This window comes from Vitis riparia, chromosome 1 (genome assembly GCF_004353265.1).
Source record: "Vitis riparia cultivar Riparia Gloire de Montpellier isolate 1030 chromosome 1, EGFV_Vit.rip_1.0, whole genome shotgun sequence".
Taxonomy (NCBI): Eukaryota; Viridiplantae; Streptophyta; class Magnoliopsida; order Vitales; family Vitaceae; genus Vitis; species Vitis riparia.
The window spans coordinates 8348725-8360370 of NC_048431.1; the positions used below are offsets into that span (position 1 = coordinate 8348725).

The 11646-nt window shown below is 34.9% G+C and overlaps 2 protein-coding genes and 1 long non-coding RNA gene across 22 annotated transcripts; 2 read left to right on the plus strand and 1 right to left on the minus strand.

Moving 5' to 3' along the window:
- Window positions 1–2903: 2903 nt before the first annotated feature.
- Window positions 2904–6907, plus strand: LOC117918600 (subtilisin-like protease SBT5.5). 20 transcript variants are annotated; one of them, XM_034835364.1, is made up of 11 exons: window positions 2929–3035; window positions 3281–3341; window positions 3507–3597; window positions 3819–3934; window positions 4113–4229; window positions 4912–5015; window positions 5569–5918; window positions 5999–6093; window positions 6191–6364; window positions 6458–6575; window positions 6678–6907. In XM_034835364.1, the coding sequence occupies exons 7-11, from the start codon at window positions 5841–5843 to the stop codon at window positions 6717–6719; spliced, it is 507 nt and encodes a 168-aa protein (XP_034691255.1). In that variant the 5' UTR covers window positions 2929–3035; window positions 3281–3341; window positions 3507–3597; window positions 3819–3934; window positions 4113–4229; window positions 4912–5015; window positions 5569–5840; the 3' UTR covers window positions 6720–6907. The 20 variants fall into 20 exon arrangements, 7 of the variants coding, with proteins under 7 accessions (XP_034691255.1, XP_034691264.1, XP_034691273.1 ...); XR_004651911.1 differs by lacking the exon at window positions 6678–6907 and adding an exon at window positions 3704–3771 and having other exon boundaries at window positions 2905–3035; window positions 3870–3934; window positions 5337–5918; window positions 6191–6643; XR_004651912.1 differs by lacking the exon at window positions 6678–6907 and adding an exon at window positions 3704–3771 and having other exon boundaries at window positions 2905–3035; window positions 3875–3934; window positions 5337–5918; window positions 6191–6643.
- On the minus strand, window positions 6859–9377 carry LOC117918594 (probable nucleoredoxin 1). Its single transcript, XM_034835350.1, has 4 exons — window positions 9220–9377; window positions 8443–8922; window positions 7851–8330; window positions 6859–7723 (listed from the first exon to the last, which is right to left on the minus strand). The coding sequence occupies exons 1-4, from the start codon at window positions 9313–9315 to the stop codon at window positions 7058–7060; spliced, it is 1722 nt and encodes a 573-aa protein (XP_034691241.1). The 5' UTR covers window positions 9316–9377; the 3' UTR covers window positions 6859–7057.
- A 6-nt stretch (window positions 9378–9383) lies between these two features.
- LOC117918662 lies at window positions 9384–9985 on the plus strand. The gene is made up of 2 exons (XR_004651916.1): window positions 9384–9504; window positions 9602–9985. It is a non-coding gene; the product is annotated as an uncharacterized LOC117918662 (long non-coding RNA).
- The last annotated feature ends 1661 nt before the right edge of the window (window positions 9986–11646 follow it).

An 11646-nucleotide genomic window follows, 5' to 3' on the forward strand; every position in this document is an offset into this window, starting at 1 on the left:
CATACCCTTCATACCCATTTTCCCCCACTACCCATTTCCTATCTATGTGCATGGAACCATGCGTACATGGCCACCCTCATCCTCATGTCCCTCATACTCACTACCCATATCTCACCCCCTTATGCATTTCCATTATTTCCATTACCCAGGATGCCTATATTCTTCTCATAATGCATCTAATAAACCCATTTTTTCTAATTCCATTTCTATTACTTACCTCACCTATCGTTTTTCCCATCATTCTAATCATTGAACTCACACATCTCACTTCCTCTCACCACTTCCATACCCATCTTTCATAATACCCATCTTCTCACCACCTTTTCTCTCTCATACCCATTTTTCTAACATACCCGTCACCACCCGTTTCTCTCTCTAAACTTATTCACACCCATCTCCTGCACCCAGCAGCCGCAAACCACCCATTTTCCATCTCAACCCGTTCGGCTGTTCTGTGATTGATGGACCTCATGGTGACATGGGTCTCACGACTCTTAAAAAATAGGTTTTCGTTGAAGAAGCTCCATGTCGTTCTACGGTATTTGGAGGACGCCCCAGCCCACGAGCAAGTATTTGCTGAAGCCTTTTTGTTTCCCGCTGATGACATTGTTTAAACAAATTGGTGGATAAAAGTTAAAGACATGAGTTTTTTATATTATTTTTTATTCTTCATTGGTGGCATGGTTCCAGCAGGCTTTATTATTATTTTTTCTCTTTTCTCCCACGTGCCATCTTCTTAATTCCACTTTACTAAAATTTTCATTTTTCTGAAAGTCCTGTTATCAAATAATTCTTTTAAAAATCCCAACATTTCAAATTCATTCATTTATTTATTTATTTTATCTATTTTATTCATTTATTTTTTATTTGTCTATTTATTTATTTATTATTTTATTTAAGAATATATATATACATGTATCATTTCCAAAATAATCTCGTAAAATGTTATTTTTAAATTTATTTTACGAAACTTCATATCTAACATTCAATTTTCCAAAACTCCAATATTTTAAGTTTAATTTTTCAAAATTCAATTCTCGAAATAATTTTCTAGAACTCTAACTTTAAATTTAATTTTCCCAAAATTCAATTTTTCAGTTCCAATATTCCAAAAATTCCATTATTCAAGTTCATTCGTTTAAACATTATTTTTGTTAATATTATTATTATTCCATATTTATTTATTTATTTCTTTTAAAAATTTCGATCATTAAAGTTTAATTATTCAAAAAAATCTTACTTCCGAATTTAGTTTTCAATCTAAAAAATTTTCACTATTCACTTTCATTCGTTTAAACATTATTTTTGTTATTATTATTATTCCATATTTATTTATTTATTTCTTTTAAAATTTCAAATCATTAAAATTCAATTCTTGAAAAATCTGACTGCCGAATTTAATTTTCAATCTCAAATATTCTACTATTCACGTTCATTTGTTTAAATATTATTCTCATTATTATTATTATTATTATTATTATTATTCCATTCATTTATTTTACAAATTCTAATAATTAAAGTTCAATTTTTCAAAATTCCGTTTTCCGAATTTAATTTTCAATCTAAAAAATTCCACTATTCACATTCAGCTGTTTAATGATTATTTTTGTTATTATTATTATCCCGTTCATTTATTTATTCACTTATTCATATATTTAAAAATCTCGTCTCCAAATAATTTCTCAAAATCTCAATCTCTAAATTCAATCTCACATCTCTAAAATTCTATTTTTTGCAATTATTTACCTAATCTTTATTATTTCACTCATTCATTCATTCACTTATTTGTTTATTAAAATTCCATATTTAAATAATTCTTCAAAATTCCGATTCCCAAATTTAGTTATCTGAAATTCCAATTCCTTTCAAATTTAATTTCTAAAATTCTCATTCTTATATTTAATTTCTAAAAATCCAATTTTCAAATAATTTCTAAAACTTCAATTTTCAAATAAATTTCAAAAATCCAGTTTTCCCTCAAATAGTTTTAATTTCTATTTGGTGACGCATGTGATATGTTTTGTGCTCTTTATTATACACTGACCCCATTTTTATGATAACGCATTGCTCGTTCGTGGCCCAGGTATGCATCCCTTCCCATTCTGATCATTCTCTATGCATGTTTTGATTCCCATGTGTGCATGGTCGATTTGAGTATCTGTTGGTTTTCCTATTGATCGCCACGTCAGCTTCATCTTATTAGTAGAGATCCGATTTTAGGGACTTAGAGGGGTGTTACGGTCTTTACCGTACCTTCCTGATAAGTAACCTAACCCCCGAGCCCAATCCGGTTTTTCACAGACCACCTTTTTCAAAATAAGGAGTCACATTTAGGGTTTTCTTTCTTATTTTGTTTACCCTCTTAAAAATAAAACAAATATAAGTGGCGACTCCAAGTCATATTTTTTTTAATAAATAAAAATTATTTTAGAATAAAGATCGAGCTTGCCATCGAGTGGAAAGCGCATGAACTGAAATACGGGGTCCACGAAATGGCATTAAGATTCTTCCATATCTCAACTTAGCTCTTTGATGGCTTAAATGTGTTTAAAACGCCGGATGATGAATGTTGTTGTAGTGGTTACAAGGATTAAAAGAAAGAAACCACGAGAGTAAAAGCTTGTAGCACCGGTTGCAAGAACCAGAAGAGGACAACTTAGGGAGCCAATTGAAATAGCCTTCTTGAGCAAAGCACAAACCTACAAGATTGAAATGAAACCCATTTGTAGGGTGAGTTTATTATTGTTGATATGGTTCTTATTCCATATGACTAGGAATCTTTTGGTATAGATCCATAGCTTGGAGGAGGATTTGGGCTAGGAGTGATGATCTCAATGGATCTTTACTCTTGGTGTTTTACACGACCATAGAATGGTTTTGGACCCGGTATCTCACGGGCTGCAGAAATAGGCCCAATTGGCCAGGGTGTGCAAGGTCGCGGAAATAATCTGATAGTCCCTTCTCCTTCGACAATCCTCTTTGAAATCCCATTTCAGTAGCCCTAGACTCCGACGATCCTACACCTTCAAATTAAGGTAAAACAAATTTCTCTCCCGTGTTAGATTCTAAAATCCCATTTCTGAACCCCTTTTTTCTTCTCTCATTTTCCTTTCTCCTCTTTCCACCTCTCCATTGCATCAAAATCGTAAATAAGATGGATTTGTTTCTATTCAAATCCATTATCAATGGTTGTTAAATTTTCTTTTTGATTCCTTCAATTTGATTTTTAATCTCTTGTTTAACAAATCATTTGATAGGAATTTTTGTGCTACCATTTCAGTAGCAGATTGCATATTCATGTGGTGATCACTCTTCACAAAATCGTCATTGTCGCTCCTCTGGTACTTCTTTTTTTTCATTTACACGCGCTAAATTTTCTCTAACAATTTGTATTCTAGGGTTACTCTGTTTTTGCTATTTTAGTTTGCGAAGCCTGTTTATTTTGCTATTGCATTTGCTTTTGGGCTCTCTAGAGTTCTATCACTCCTTTTGCCTTGAAATTGCAGTTACCTTTAGGAGGAGTGGAAAGAGAGGCATAAGGAAACTTCGGAAGATATATCTTCAAAATTCTTCAATTCGCGATTTGTCCCACTTGAGGTATTAACTCTAGCCTTAGCAGGCATAAAGAAACTGTTAAGACTTATTTATTGCGTTGCGAAAAGAGATTATAAGTGAGGAATTGCCTTTATGCTGTTTCTAGCAGCCTCCTTATCATAGGAAGGAATGACTTTATGATGATATACAGAAATGGCTAAGGGGGTTGATTTAAAGGTTTTTAACATATATGCATTTAATATTTACTTTTGTTTGATATTCAGATTGCAAATTATATTTACAAAATTTTGATGCAAAATATTGTGGGAATTTAGCACAGAACTGGGAGCTGATCAAGAATGGTGATCTTGATTAATAATGCAGGTCAAAAGATTTTGAGGTAGGGTTGTAGTTACTTGTCACAATTTTGTGGGACTCTGTAGAAACTTTCTTAAAGATATGGAAAAATTAACCTGAATTTCTCTCTCAAGATTTCAAAGGAGATTACGAGCAGTTTTGTGAAAGAAAATATGTGGTCAAGTTTTGTTTTATTAACCTGAATTATGTTTTTGTTGAAGGTTTTACAGGTTTTAAGGAAGATATCCAAATTTATTTCTGATTTTCCTGTAGCAGCGTTTGATCGTGTACCACTTTCATATTTATCAGCTAATTTCACTTTCAACACTGTTAACTACGTAAGTTTTTTGTAGATAAGTGATCATGCATGTGTCCAGAATAGACAGTGGTTTTTTATCCTTAATCAATTTGTTTGAATGAATTTACATTTGATAGGTTGCTGACTTGTATGGAATTAGAGCTAGCCTTGTGGATGGTGGTGAAATTTATTATCATAAAATCATTGTTGTTTTGTGATAGGTGATTTATTATCATGAAATTTATTACCAAAAGGCCTCTATACTTCATGTATCTTGTGTCCCACCAATATCTGATTCTGTATTTTCTTCTTTGTGGATGATCATATCTCGGTAGCAGTGGGTTGCAACAGTTCTATTTTTTTGGCTCCCAAGTTTACTAAAATTAGGTTTTGTATATTATTTTTTAACTGGCTTATGGAATTTAGATTTCAGCACATCAATCCTGGGCCTCATACTCTGTTTCTTTTATTGTTTTCAAACTGATCTATGGTTTTACATTTATTTAACAGTTTTTTCTCCTAAAAATATGTTCAGAGAGAAACATAAGCCACCATACTGATATTTCCTGCTTATTTTTCAATCACCATCTGGTTGTAGCCATTTAAAGTCTGAAATGTTGTCTGCCTACCTATAGTATAGGTTTCTGTCACATTATATAGGGACAAAATCCTTCCCTGGTTTTGGGGTTTATTTTAAAATTTAAATGCTTCTCTATTTGTAGGGAGGAAAAATCCGGGACTTGCTTTTCCAAATACTTGAACAAGAAGAGGATGTCATGATAAAACAAGGTGCACAATCTAGAGAGAGTCGACTAATGGCTTCTAGGTATGGTGCTCAATCCAAAACTTATTCAAATAGGGCCAAACCAGCCTTTAAAATGAGATGCCTGTATGTACATTTAGCAACCATATATGTTTCTCAACAATGATCAATATTTATGCCCTATATTGCTGTAATTGAATTTGTTTTCTATGCATGTCTTGTTTGAGTTGTGATGCAGTGGTTTAATGATCACCTGGATTTCATCCAAAGAGCATGTTTAAATCTTTTTTGACTGATTGTGGTATTGTTCAAACTTTAAATCTTTCTTGACTTGATTGTGGAACTGTTCAAACTAATTCTTGTTTCCTTTGATAAAATATTTAGAAGGAATGGACAATACCAATCAGGAGAAGCATTTAATGCATCATCTTGCGACAGATTTTATAATAGTAAAACCTTATTTGGTAAGATCATTGGATGGAAATTTATTGATAGAGGGATCCTTATTCTTTTAAAAAAAATTATGATATAGGAAAGTGATTGGAGCCAGGTATTATTTGAGTGGCTATGAAGCTGAAGAAGATCTGATAACGTCTGTGTCATTGAAATCCCCTAGGGACAGTTCTGGTCATGGCAGCCACACAGCCCCAACAGCAGCAGGCCGGTATGTGACAAACATGAATTATAAGGGCTTGGCAGCTGGAGGCGCTAGAGAAGGTGCTCCAATGGCAAGGATTGCAGTGTACAAGACTTGTTGGGACTCAGGGAGATTATTTTAATGATGCCATCTCCTTGGGGTCATTGCATGCTGCTAGCCATGGGGTAGTGGTAGTTGCTTCAGTTGGAAATGAAGGAAATTAAGGTTCAGCAACAAACCTTGCTCCATGGATGATCACTGTTGCTGCTAGTTCAACAGATAGGGATTTTATATCTGATATCGTATTAGGAGATGGTGCTAATTTCAATGTAATGCTATTTCCTTGTTAATGTCTGTAGATTTATACATTATTCTCAGGCTCTTAAAACACTTCTTGGTCATTGAATAGGGTGAAAGTCTGAGTCTGTTTGAAATGAATGCCTCCACAAGCATCATCTCTGCTTCAGAAGCCTATGCAGGATACTTCACTCCCTATCAATCCAGGTGAAGCAGAAGGTACCTGACAATAAGTATAGTCTTATATATTAATGCATAAATGAAAAATCTCAAGTTATGTTTTCTTGTTTACTTGTCCCTCTAGCTACTGTTTGGAGAGTTCCTTGAATAATACTAAAGCCAGACGGAAGATTTTGGTATGCCAACATGCTGAAAGTTCAACAGATTCCAAGCTGGCAAAGAGTGCAGTAGTCAGAGAAGCTGGTGGAGTTGGAAGGAGCACGGGGGACAGGATTCTATCCTATATTAATCATACAAGGTTTTTTTCTACTCTTTGACGATGAAGATTCGGTGTGAGATAATTGAATTACTTTGTGTTTCTCATTTAAGGCTATTCCATTTACATGAATAGCAAACCGGTTTCTAGAATTTTCCCTGCAAAAACTGTATTGGGATCTCATCCTCCTGCTCCTCGAGTTGCAGCATTTTCTTCAAAAGGTCTCAATGCCTTAATCCCAGAAATTTGTAAGGTATATTCCTACTAAAGATCATCAAATTTTATGTGGGCTGCTCCTTTAATTACTTGTTTTTAATTTTATTCATGCTTTATTTCTGATTATTCTTCTTTTTAGCCTGATGTCATGGCTCCAGGATTGAATTTCCTTGCAGCCTAGTCTCCAGCAATTGAGAAAATGCATTTCAATATTCTCTCTGGAACTTCTATGGCTTGTCCGCATGTAACAGGAATTGTGGCCTTGGTCAAAGCCACCAGCTTTGTATAATGTCTTGCATTAAGGAAGCACTCACCAGTGATTTACTTACTATCAAATATAAGGACCTAAAATCCATGGTAACCTTGTGACAAAATACATGCTCCTCTAGGCTTTGTCAACAGTGTCATCCAAAGCTCGTTATGCTAGCTGTTACAAGCACACATATAACTAAAAACCATAGCCATGGAAACAAATATTTAAAATCAAAAGGAGCTTTTACTGAAGACAGCTCAAACTTCTCAAGCTCTGGAGCACACTTCCCCATCACATTTCCATCCTTCACCAGGTTTTGCTTTCTCCAATTTATTATCATCTTTGATTCCTTTGTCTTCGTCTAGTGCGCACTTGGGATGGAGGTCGAAATCACATTCTGCACAATAGAATGACCACAAATGTCCCTCCTTCTCACAGCCATTACATCTATACATGCGACGCTTAGTGAGCACAAGCTCATGCTGTTCGTGAAGGGCGTGCTTCACCTTTGCTGGCCACCCCTTTGCCATCTCCTCATACTGCGCTTCGATCTCCTTTATATGTTCATCAGTGAAGGGATAAGCATCAGCCCCATGAATCATAACAAGATTTCTGGCTTCTGTTGTCACTGTCCGGCCAGTTGGTTCAATGGCTATGAGCTTGGGGATGCTCCTGACCTTGAAGGTGCGGCCCAAGGAAGCTTTCCTTTTGTCCCCAAAGGGAAGTGCCAGCCATGGCATACCTGAAAAGAATTCATCAAAGGAGGCCTGATCCCTGTCACTAGAGATGAAAATCACTTCGAATGCTTCATCCTTTGCCTTAATATTCTGGTATGCTTCTATAAGTTTTGGTAGAAAAGCGCGGCATGGGGGGCACCAATGTGCTGAGAAATATAGGAGGATGTTCTTCCCTGCTAGGTGAGACACTGGAATCTGTAACAAGTGCAATTTGTAATTGATTGGGACGGAAAAGTGCAAAATGAGAAAAAGAGATGGGATGCCGTGTCTCATTCAAGAACATAGAGCAGATGTTCACGCATCCTGTGAAAGCAGATCTTACCTTGACTCCATCTTTCGCAATCACAAAATCTGTGTCCCCTGAAACCAAAATTGACTCAAGCGTCTGCGCTTCTCGTTTTGCCTTCTCAATCTCCTCGAGCTCCACAAACTTCTCTGGTGTAAAAGGGTATGCCTGAATCCCATGTTGCTCGATAGCTTCGGCAACATTGGAATGGAGAGTCTTTCCATCTTGCCCAATAACAACCAAAGTGGGTAGGACTCTGAGCTCAAAGTAGCGAGCCAGTTTCCCGCAGCTCTTGTCATTGAAAGGCAACGCAAACCAAGGCATGCTTTCAAAGTATTTTTTGAATGATTGTTCCTCATCATCAAGCGATATCATGACTATTTCAAAGCTCTCCCCCTTTGCCCTTAGTTTCTCATAAACTTCCGCCAGTGTTGTAGTAAATTCCTGGCATGCTTTGTAGGAGGACAATGAGAAATACAGTCCCACTAACTTCCCTTCTAATTCAGACACGGATACCTGGGATTGAAATACATCAGGAAGAAACAATAAACACCAAGTTCAAGCTCATAGATGTGAGATTAACTGTGCCTAGAATATTTGGATAAAGAGCAGTGCCTTTGAAACTTACCTTCCTTCCATCAGCTGAAATAACATGGTCACGGGATTGTGAAACCAAGATGGATCTCAAGGATTGTTCCTTCTTGGCTGTTTCTTCCTTTTCCTTCAGTTCTTTGATCTTTTCAGCTGTGAAAGGATACCCTTCCACTCCATAATCTTTTATGATCTCAACTCCCTCACTGCTCAAAACCTTGCCAGATTCATCAAGCATCGCAAGGCTTGGAATCCCCCTCATCTTGAACAATTTCTTCAAGTGATCACGCGTGTCCGAATCAGAAAATGGGATTGCAAGCCAGGGCATCTTGGAGAAATATTCATTGAACAACTGATCGCCTTTGTCAAGTGAAACAAAGATGATTTCAAAATCGCCTTTGGAGGAGAATTCATCGTACACCTCTACTAATTTAGGGGTAAATTGCCGACATGGCCCACACCATGATGCTGAAAAATATAGCCAAATTTTCTTCCCCTTCAAACTCTCTACTTTTACCTGTAAAACAAGAATTTAACACATGAATTCCCTCTTCACCACCCAAAACCAATTCATAGTACTAGGCCAAGTAAACTCTTTGCTGCTTAGGAGTCTTACAACAACTCCTTTGCGTTATTCCCTTTATCTCCATCGCATTTTTCCACAACCTTTTTCAAAAAATTCAGCTAACCGGATTGTTGAGAGAATTGAGAAAAAGGGTGTGGCCAAAAGGAATCTTTTTCATTAGAATTAAGCTTGTTGTTCCATTCAATCTTTCTTTTATGGTAGAATAACAACAGAGAAGATCGGGAATACCTGGTGGCCATTATTACGGACAAGGAAGTCCCGATTCTCACTAGTGAGGAGCAAAACCAAATCGTGAGAAACGCCATCGATTTTATCAGTAGCCATGTCTTCGATTCTCACAAGTCTTGAGCCTTCACCTTTGCGCTTTGGTGGCCACCTCTTATACTAGTCTGAGCCGTGTAGAATGATCCAATCTACAAGACTCAGCAATGAAGCGAGACAAAATGATTGGATATGTCAATGCCCAACGACGGATCGACCATAGTGGCCACGCACTTGAGAAAAAGACACAAGGTGAGGAGGGGAGCTGATGAGCTGGGTCTATTTTAATACGAATATGATACAAATATGCTTATGATATAGCCTTTTAATTCAACCTTTTTGTGGAAAGAAATTGCAGTTTCCCTCCTAATCAAGTAACTTTGTCATGCTCGTGACCAAGAGCCACAACCTTTTACATCAAACAGATGAATTGGCCAACAGATTGGAACATTTTCATGATATGAATAGCATCCAACAATGCTCTACCGGGAAAAATGGTCGTTTGAAAAATGATTTTTAGGATGAGTGTATAATATTGGAGATGGTTAGGCACCGATATAAGTCTCGGGGTAAGTCAAGACCTGAAATAAGTGTGTTTTATGGAATGGGTTAAGTGCCTTTTGTGTAACTTGGGATGATTAAACCCTAAGATGAGTGTGAATGAATGTGAAATTGAATGATATAAAGAGAATTAACGTGAACTCATTTATAACTGATTGGTTTCGATATGAGATAACCAGATCCTTAATTTTTTTTAAAAAAAAATTGGCTCTGAATACTATTTACTCTACTTGATGTTAATATTAGAGAATAAAAGAGAAATAAAAAGGATAATATTTTATAATGAAAAATTACATGATTAGCCCGTAAAGTTGTTGACAACTGCACACATTCCCTTATTTTTCTAATGACATCCAAGTTTGTTACATGCCCATCGTTAATTCATTTAATTGATAAATGAAATATATATATAAAAAAAAAACTCTTATTTAAACTCAAAATCACTTCTTTTTAAAAAAAAAAAATTAAAAAAATTATTAAACCAATCCCTTTCTTTTTTGTTTTCCTCCTTTTGTTCAATCTTCAATTTTTTTTTCTTTTAATTTCTTTTTAACAAAAATATATTTAAAGAAAAATTATTCTTATATTCCCTAAGATTATTGATAATTACATGAACATACTCTTAGGTTTTTAATACTACATCAACTTAAAAATATCATTGTTTATTTAAATCTAAAATTACATTATTTTCTTTTTCTACTTTTTTTATTGTTCCCTAGCCCATTATTCTATCCTCTCTCTCTTCAACAAAACTAAATTCTTTTTTATTGAACTTATACCATCAATGTATTAATATTAGTCAACAATTTTATTCCATTGTTGCACTAAGTTCAATGTTATCACATTCAAGGCTTAAAGATTGAGGTATGCCTTTGAGGTAATTAGAGTGTAGGGGATGTCTATAATGTGTTTATCAAGTGACATGTTGGAGAAAGTATCAAAAAGTGGATTCGAATGCGCAAAATAGATGTAGGGGATGTTAAAACACCCAAAGGCAGCCATTCAAACCTCTCGAGGAATGTTCATATGTTGCCTCACGATGTTTTCCCCATGGGTCACTCAAATATTGATCCATTTTTCTAACATATTTTTCAACTTTTTTCAAGGGTTTGTTTTTCTAGGATTTTGGTATAAATATAAGATTTTTATAAGCATAATAACATAGTCATCCCTTTTTACCCTAATATTCATCTCTTAAGTTTTTGATAATGATTTGGAAAGGCCTTTTGAAAAAAGAATGGAGTGATTTGTTAGTATAGAACCTTTAAAAGCATGACATAATATAACTAACAATAAATGAATTTTATTAATATTTATATTATGATCAATTTCAATTTCACTATCTCATTTATGTATTGTATATAATGAGAATTTAGGTCTACACTACTTGCATTATACATAACTCGGGTGCATTAAGAACTGCATAAGATCCAACTTATGAGTTCCATACAAGTAGATGAATTGTCCATAGCTGATTTATAAACCTAGGTAATCAATCTAAGGAAGTAGTGCACTGCGTCTTAATTAGAGGGATGACTTGTTTTCATCATCGAGATGAGTTTCTTATGGTAAATGCACTAATGTGCATGGTTATATATTAGATGAACCCCCAACAAAAGACTCAACCTGCAAGTAGGCTACCACTAGGGCAGTTTACCTCTTAACCAAATATATAAATAATAAAAGTCATTATATAAACAAAATATTAAAAGAATATTTTAGAGAACAAATTAATTATAATTATTTTATAATTAAATGAAAAAATCTCATTTAATTGATTACCAAAAATATAAAAATTATTATGATAATTTTTTTCATAATGTTTTTAATATC